The sequence below is a fragment of the Citrus sinensis genome, chromosome 5, assembly GCF_022201045.2.
Source record: "Citrus sinensis cultivar Valencia sweet orange chromosome 5, DVS_A1.0, whole genome shotgun sequence".
NCBI classification, from domain to species: domain Eukaryota; kingdom Viridiplantae; phylum Streptophyta; class Magnoliopsida; order Sapindales; family Rutaceae; genus Citrus; species Citrus sinensis.
Window position 1 is genome coordinate 19,798,338 of NC_068560.1, and position 8,379 is coordinate 19,806,716.

General features: G+C 36.9%; 1 protein-coding gene and 1 non-coding gene across 14 annotated transcripts; both read right to left on the reverse strand.

Annotated features, from left to right (window-relative positions):
* Positions 1–922: 922 nt before the first annotated feature.
* LOC127902916 (small nucleolar RNA snoR109) lies at positions 923–1,004 on the reverse strand. The gene has a single exon (XR_008055553.1). It is a non-coding gene; the product is annotated as a small nucleolar RNA snoR109 (small nucleolar RNA).
* A 1,099-nt stretch (positions 1,005–2,103) lies between these two features.
* LOC112497505 (ubiquitin-like-specific protease 1A) lies at positions 2,104–6,708 on the reverse strand. 13 transcript variants are annotated; one of them, XR_008054896.1, is made up of 13 exons: positions 6,258–6,708; positions 5,910–6,036; positions 5,735–5,786; positions 4,882–5,643; positions 4,648–4,785; positions 4,047–4,560; positions 3,713–3,950; positions 3,531–3,615; positions 3,366–3,458; positions 3,167–3,262; positions 2,945–3,082; positions 2,665–2,850; positions 2,104–2,569 (listed from the first exon to the last, which is right to left on the reverse strand). XR_008054896.1 is itself a non-coding variant. In XM_052441834.1 (12 exons), the coding sequence occupies exons 6-12, from the start codon at positions 3,748–3,750 to the stop codon at positions 2,524–2,526; spliced, it is 675 nt and encodes a 224-aa protein (XP_052297794.1). In that variant the 5' UTR covers positions 3,751–4,560; positions 4,648–4,785; positions 4,882–5,643; positions 5,735–5,786; positions 5,910–6,036; positions 6,258–6,691; the 3' UTR covers positions 2,104–2,523. The 13 variants fall into 13 exon arrangements, 9 of the variants coding, with proteins under 9 accessions (XP_052297794.1, XP_052297792.1, XP_052297791.1 ...); XR_008054895.1 differs by having other exon boundaries at positions 4,044–4,560; XR_008054897.1 differs by having other exon boundaries at positions 2,672–2,850; positions 3,713–4,560.
* Between the last annotated feature and the right edge of the window lie 1,671 nt (positions 6,709–8,379).

Here is an 8,379-nt window from a genome sequence, read left to right on the forward strand (position 1 = left end):
TATCAATCGTAGGAACTTTCCTAGCAGAGTATATTTCTAACCCATCTTCGGAGGTTTGTAGGATAGAGTTCAATTTGGTATCATCAAGTTCAATCAAAACTCCTCCAACATTGGTGATTACTCGATTCTCTTTCTTCGCGGAAGTATCCATATTTGAGTAAAAAACTTTCACCAAGTCAGGATACACATTCTCATTAATCGTAAGGGCATTAATCCAATCAACTTCCTCCAACAATTGCAACAAATTTCCATTGCTAATACTAAGGCTACGAAGCCAATCAGGCACAATATAGAATGTATCAAGTACCTTACGCGCCATGAATCTTTGGCGAAAATGGGTGGCCAAACGCTTGTCCGGGAAGTGTCTTGATTCGAAATCAGGTTGTTCTACAGGGCCCCCGTCCTTCCGTGTCCGTTTGGGTGGTGGAATCAGCTCTTTCCCTTTGTCTTTCGCTCTACGTGGCCTTGAAGTCGACATTATGATTTTGAACCGATTTAAAGAGAAATAAACCGATTAGATGGAAGATAACGATGTTTAAAAGGGATATGTGGGTTCAATTTCAGCAAACATTAACCGAAGTTTCAAATATTGGACCTAGGGTTTACAACCTTGGGGTTTTCGGTTTTGACGGTTAATGATAGCAAGAGCAAATGGTGGGTTGTGATTTTTAAGATTGAATATGGGCTATGAATTGATTATAAACATGGGATATTTTGATTGAGAACGTGGGAGAGAGGATTCGGTTTGTGAAGATGAAGATGAACAGTTTCAATGCTTTGAACCCGGCTAACCGTTACAAAATAATAGGGTGACCGTTCATGTTCCAGAAACTGTAGTAAGCGAAAACGGCTAACATTTTGTTTTTCAAGGCTAGCCGTTTAATGTCCAGAGACCAACAAAAGTGAAAACGGCTAGCCTCTTAAATTTAAGAGGCTAGCTGTTTAAATGTCCAGAGAGCACCAAAACACAAAACGGCCAGCCTCTAAATTTAACAGGCTAGCCGTTTTCGCTTTTGGTGCTCTCCAAAATAAAACAAGGCTAGCCTCTTAAATTTAAGAGGCTAGCCGTTTTCCTTCTAGTGAACACCCATACTCAAACGGCTAGCCTCTTAAATTTAAAAGGCTGGCCTTTATCGATTTGATGCTCATTGGAAGGGAAACGGCTAACCTCTTAAATTTAAGAGGCTAGCCATTTCCCGTCCAGTGAGCACCCATACTCAAACGGCTAGCCTCTTAAATTTAAGAGGTTAGCCTTTATCGATTTGATGCTCACTGGAAGGGAAACGACTAACCTCTTAAATTTAAGAGGCTAGCCGTTTCCCGTCCAGTGAGCACTCATACTCAAACGGCTAGCCTTTATAGGTAATAGGCTAGCCGTTTAAAAGATGTAGCCGCCAACCTAAACACCAACCAAACCCCATCATTTAATGAAGACATTGAATGTTAAACAAACATAACCCACGCAGTACTCTTCTAAGTCTTCAAGTATGTCCTTTTGATGGTATTGAAATGGTAGAATCTTGAGAGAAGATAACCAGATAGCATGACAGCATCTTCAGATGTGGGAAGCATTTCTGCATGGGTGTTAGACCTCAATGACATGTAGCCTAATGACCTTCATTGCAGCGTTGGCGGTACTGGTTGTGTTTTGGCTGACGATCAGCCAAGGCATTGTTCTTATAATGTGTTAACACCGCCTGTTTCGATGGAATCAGGCTCGCCAAGTTCCCCAACATTTAGGTTCGAGACAACTTGTCCTTGGAGGCATGACATCTCAGAAGGAATTGACGGCCATTACGACAGCAGTAACACATTTGGTATAACTTATGAAACTGATGCAAACACATACTATAATTGGTGGCCTCATAATAACTTGTAAGTGATATCCCATGATATATGAATTTGCTTGGCAAACTTTCTTAAGTTGTTTAACTAACTCGGATTTACATTATGCTTAGTTGACGACGGTACACATACTTGGAGAATGGGGGATGATCGCTAATGATGCACTTTTTGGATCTGAACTGAGGGGGCTTTTTTGGAAAACATTGAGTTATATTATCATATACGAAGTGAACAATGGCAATGTAATAACATATTTTGCGTACTTAGGGATAATAGCAACATTTACAACAATTCTCTTCCTTTCAACATGTATTAATTAAGACAACCGGTTGACGAAGGAAAAAATCATAATTGCCCCATTAATTCGTCTATGGCTTCGGATCATCAAAACAATTTACATGACTCGTACGTCAACGCCAGTTACAAGGTAAATTTAACAAAAGTTTAGAGTTGTGAATGAAGTCAGCCAAAAATTATTATAATCTATATTCACAACAACTCAGCCCTTCTGCCTGAAACGACATTTTGTGCAACTGTTCTTATGACCTTTTCTGGTGGACACATTACGAGACTTCACTGTTGATGCAAGCTTTGATTCATTTATTAACGTTGTAGCGTTACTGTAGTGTGCATTAGCCAACGCCAATAATTGATCGCGTTGTTCGTTGAACGGAGAGTCTATAAGTTGTAACGCAAGTTGCGCCCGAACATTCTGTGAGTCATACTGCGGAAAAAATCATGCACTCTCGTCATGTAAGTGGCCCAACGACAATAGTAAAATCAACCAAGAAGCCACATAAGGCGAATAACAGAGCGTACCACATACGATTTGTTGGTGATGATTCCAGGAGTATCCATAAATTTGATGACGTAAACTCCACAATCAAAACCGTTAGGTTGCCGTGGAACTCCTTCCCCATAGGTCACTACAAATGACAAGAAACTCCAAGCTACTGAATATGTAGCATCCACGACGCCATGAAGTATAGCATCCAACGAGTGTAACTATTTTCAAGTGCAAAAATACACCACAAGTATTAATAACACAGTACTCAGAAAACTAAACTTAAAATTTTTATCAAAAATTAGTTGGACTTACAATACTATTCACTTGGATTTCTCGATCTCGTGTCCGTCGTGCATCTGGTAGTGGATCCCAAATCTCCGCTTGTTTGTCTTTAATTTTAACCAACACCATAAACCAATGGTGGCCACCATCATGCATGGGAACAAAGATCTATTCAAGAACAACTTGGGGTCACTTTTACCGTACATAATATCGATCATAACGAAAAACCATTTCAACAAACACACACGCTACCTGATGACACCGGTGCAGGTCATACATGTAATGTTTGCGGTATTGGGAGGCAGCTTTGAAACCATCTAAATGTGCATTTGGCATTGTAGCAAATTGCTACATATTCATCACATCAAATTCATATAAAACACAATTGAAATTACCATAGTTAATGATGAGAAAAAGGATATGAAAAAAAAGAAGGGAACGAATCAGTAACTGCATATCTTGTTGGTAGGAACCAGCTGATTGGTTGCCCGTGGCTTTTGCACGACTCACGTCGTGTAAGGTAATCACTCATCATGCAAATAATCTAAACACAAAAAAAATTATAATTGGTTTTATTAACTACAATTTCATCATTAAAGTCAAATTACGAACAAACCTCATCGTCAAGTGATGCATCGGGCAAAAGTGATAACAAGCCTCGCCGAGTGATATCATCATGACTTGATCGCACAATTATTTCACTGTATGTTAATCATATGATATATTAACAAAATCAAATAACTATGACAACATATTAAACGAAAAGAGCTTGATGAGTGAGCATGAAGGTATTGTTACTCTAGGCTAGCGCTTTTGTCAAATCCATACTGGAGCATCTTCAATTGATCGAGGGTCAACGGCTTATTCACGAAAAAAGGGCCGCTCGATATTTTGGCTTTGGACCACGTGAGACTTGATCATACGGGGACAACTGGTACCGCCCCGGCTTTCGATTTCTGTATGGCTGAGGAGGGCCTAAAGACAGCGAATTAAAATCTTGCGGCTGTTGACATTTCTTCTCTTGTTGCGCAGAAGACTACATATTTATTCAAGACAAAGAAAGAAGAAAGATTAGACTAAATCATATATAGTTTAGACAAAAGTTAACAAATTATTAATCTATGTAAACCACGTCTTGAAGTTCCGGGACCAATTTAGGCTTCATCGCGTCTTGCAATACTTCTGCCAACTTTTCTTTTAGGACAACCTCTTCATCAGTGGATGTGCTGAGGTACACAGCTTTTCGTTCTTTAACTTCGATGGGCATACACTTTTCCCGTACTAGATCTGAAAGCGTGACAACTGCAGGGATATGTGGGTGCATCTCCATATTCGGAGAAGAAAAGATTGGACCATTAGTTGCCTCGGCACCAGTATATGTAGGAGGTGATTGACTATCATCAGCGACATTCGCTCCTTCTTGACGAAAATAAGCTCGTTCCAACTTTTCAACCTTTTCAGTAAGAGAATCCATTTTCAAGCCCATTTTTTTGTAGTAAATCATTATTTCTTCTCATATGTTCCTCCATTCTATCCATTACTGCTAATATAGCATGAAATGGATGCTGCCTTGCGGCATCACCATCGTCAATTTGTCCTTCACTTTGACCACCTGATGACCCGCAACTGATTTCTCGCATCGGAACCTACATTAACTACAAATATCCATAAATAATCTATTCAATTTAATAACATAACTACAAAACACTATATAATTATGGAAGGGAACAAACCTCATTGCTCTCAAAGTCACCATACTTTTGTCGCCACTTGAGGAATCTTTTTATTTCACTATCAGTCCATGCACTAAGAGGACATCCATTCTCAGCAACAGAAGAAAGCTGAAACTTAGTTGATGACATGTAGAACAGCTGCAAACAACAACAAATTGGTTAATACGGAAATAATTATCAATACTACCCTAATCGTTTAACTAACGAGAATACAAATTATTAAATAAATCATACCATTAAAAATATAACGCATCCGCTCATTGAGGAAATTTTATTTTCGTTGAACTTTGAAACTTCTTCCCATAAAAAATTGAAAGACCAGCTGGCCCAATTTTTGTCGCGAATGTTACTCACGTCTTTTAAAGCATAAAGGTATGATGGGTTGATGTATGTAGCTGTAGTTGGACACAAAATAGTTCCAATCGCAAATAGACTAAATAGAATACAGAAATCTTCATCTGCATAACTATTTGTCTTTAATTTTTCATCTAAACTACCTGTTGGGATGCCTTTCTTTCCTGAGCAATACTTGGCTCGTAAGTCAGTAATTTCACTATCTTCACCACCAAGCACAATCGGTGTTCCTCCGTCACCAACATCCATCACGCTTGTAAAAGTTTCCGTAGTAAGCTTGTATTCCATTCCATGGACTGTTATCGACCGCTTATCTACGTTACATTGCTTAACTAACAATCTACATAAATCTTTCCTAAGTCGCCCACATTTTAAACCTAACAAGCTTCCGAAACCAATTTTTCTCACAGCATCTTGCTGTTCAATAGATAATGAAGAAACAATGTTGGAGAACCGCAAAACACTACATCGAGATAGGTGATTACCGTTATCAGAATTGTTCTCCACTGTTGGATTCGGTTCACTTAACAATCCACTGGCCAATCTCGAGTTCATTTCAACCTTTTCATTATAACTGTTGATGAATTCGACTTTATCTTTCGCGCTGAGTTTCAACCATTTGTCGTGTATACGCCCCTTAACCTACACTCAAAAAAATAAATTATATTCATTGGCCAATCATCAACCAAACTATTAGTTAGTAGGTTGCAACATAGAAAAGTTGTTTACAAACCGTTTCATCCACCTTCACACCTTCCTCCTTTAACTTTTGGGATTCTATCTTGCTGTAGATAGAAAAATAATATCAAATATCAGTTCCTTATATGTCAATTAAAATTATCGCACTGTTAAAGTGAAATGACTACAGAATGTTAATAATAAAATTCAACAATGAATTAGTTTCTTACAAGTAGTATATGTACGAATGCTTGCCCGGCCTTGGAGGATCCACCCTCTAAGATTGAATATTAATGTCATCTGCGACATTGGCCTTACGCTTACCCATTATACTGTGTACACTAAAAATTATGTCCCCTGTCAATACACACTGATAATGTCATCAAACTCTCTCCACGAATTCTAAATCCATGTAAATTATTACATTACCCAACAATACGCACTAATAAACTTACATGATAAAAGCTGTAATTTTTAAATATGAGAGGCGAATGATTATTCTTACCACATCAAATAAAGCACTCAATCAAAAAATATAATGATACCAAACAAAACTCATGATACCCATGTCTCATTACCATAGGTGGACTGCAGAGATGGCCTGACAACGACTCATAATGGGCTGACGGGAACTGAGTGGGTTGTGAATCTGTAGCTGCAGATCCTTACCGCAAATAGAGATCAACCTCCGTGTGTCGTCGCCGGATAGTGCCGTCGTTGGTGGCCCTGATGAGGCGTCTCGTGAGGGACTGCAGGCGAGAGAGTAAATGATGAGGGAGAGGGAGCCGTGAGGGTGAGTGAAGAGGGAGAGGGAAAGGGAGTCGTGAGCCGTGAGTGAGGAGGGAGGGAAAAAGAAATTGATTTCCCGCGTGAGGTGAGAGCATTTTGTTTTTTTGTTTTTTTCCCAACAAATATATATGCCTGGGTTTGATGTGTGATGAGGGGGTTTGGTGTGTGTTGAGACCGATTCTATAGGTTTCAAGTTTTTTATATTTTTTTAATTATTTATTGTTTAAATTCATTTATGGCCGTTGGATTCAATACAATGAATCCAACGGCCATAAAACCTGCATGTATCTGATACATGCAGGTATTGTAGCATCAGCCGTGAGTCCACGCAAACAATCCCCTTATTATTCAGCCGTGAGTCCACGCAGCTTGCATGAAACACTGCAAATAGATAATTAGACGAAAGAAATTAACTTAATCAGGAGATAGTAAATGAGTTAATTTCCCAATTGTACATAATTACCAGAATGAACAGCCATATTGACATAATCCCAATTTATCTAGTCCCAACATGCAAGTTTACCCAAACGAGGTACTAATTCATTTGATTATTATGTAAATGTAGGAAATGTTATTAGAATATTTCAAAATAAATAAAAGATCGTAAAAATTGAAAGTATAACACAAACAAAAAATCATACCAAATTTTTTAATTCATTTTTAAGTCTGAAATGTTCAATATTCTTTCATTGCTAGCTGGTATCACTAACTTTGATCTGTCATTAAGTCACAAACTAGTAAGAAATTAAGATACAAAATCACATATATAAATAGAATTTTGTTTAAGTATTGTCAATGCTCACCAACTTTAATAGAAGGATGATTCGCAATATTCATTTTAGTTTGATTTGGATACTACTAATGGCGGACCTAAAAAAATAATTTATCGGGGGCTAAATTAGATAATCGTAAAATTTAAAAATTAAAACTTTGAATATATAAAATATTTAATACATTTATAATTGTTCTCGACGCAATTTCATATTTTGAAAATCTTATGCAATAAGTTCATTATCAATATTATTAAATATATCATTTCCTATACAAACAACTAAACTATACGTCTAGTTCCAAAGGCGATTCTTCACAAATTTTGTTATCTCTACTACTACTATCGAAACTAGAAGAATTAATTCTATTTTTGAGAATAGAAAAATGTTTTGTGTGATAGGTTATTATTATTTTTACTTGAAGAAAAGACTTTAAAATTCTTAAAATTTAAATTTTGTGGGTTCATAAATTTATCAGAACTATTCTAATAGATTTAATAGGGTTAATTAGAAATCTAAAATGTATTTTTCTTTTATTCTTAGATTTTTTTGGGGGGAGGGGGGGGGGGGGGGGGGGGGGGAGGGGATTGTTGCCCCCACAGGTCACATGCGAATCCGCCACTGGATACTACTCTTATCTCCTTCGTAGGTTCTGCGAAAGAAGTAAAAGAAAAAACAAAACAACAAGAGTCAATGAACAAAAGAAAAAACAAAATAACAAGTAAAGTGTCAATGAACAAAAGAAAAAACAAAATGACAAGTAAAGAGTCAATGAACAGCTTCAGTAATTAGGTCCCCTCATTATGAGCAGTGGCGGATTTTGCATGTGACTCCCGCTGGCACAAAAAAAGAAAAAAAAGAAAATTTAAGAATTAAAGAAAAACATATTTTAGGTTTTCCAATTATCTATATTAAATCTATTAGAATAGTTCCAATAAATTTATAAACCCATAAAATTTAAACTTTAAGAATTATAAAAGTCTATGCTTCAATTAAAAATAATAATAACCTATCACACAAAACATTTTTCTATTCTCAAAAATAGGATTAATTCTTCCAATTTCCCTAGTAATACTAGAGATGACGAAATTTGTGAAGAATTATCTTTGAAACTAGATGTATGAATAATAGTTTAGTTTTT

Coding starts and splice junctions, on each gene's coding strand:
- LOC112497505 (XM_052441830.1), bottom strand. CDS start 3,750: ATGCTCCAGTATGGATTTGACAAAAGCGCTAGCCTAGA. Junction 3,083..3,166: donor ACCTGCACCGGTGTCATCAG/GTAGCGTGTGTG, acceptor GTTCTTGAATAG/ATCTTTGTTCCCATGCATGA. Junction 2,570..2,664: donor TCACCAACAAATCGTATGTG/GTACGCTCTGTT, acceptor TTTTTTCCGCAG/TATGACTCACAGAATGTTCG.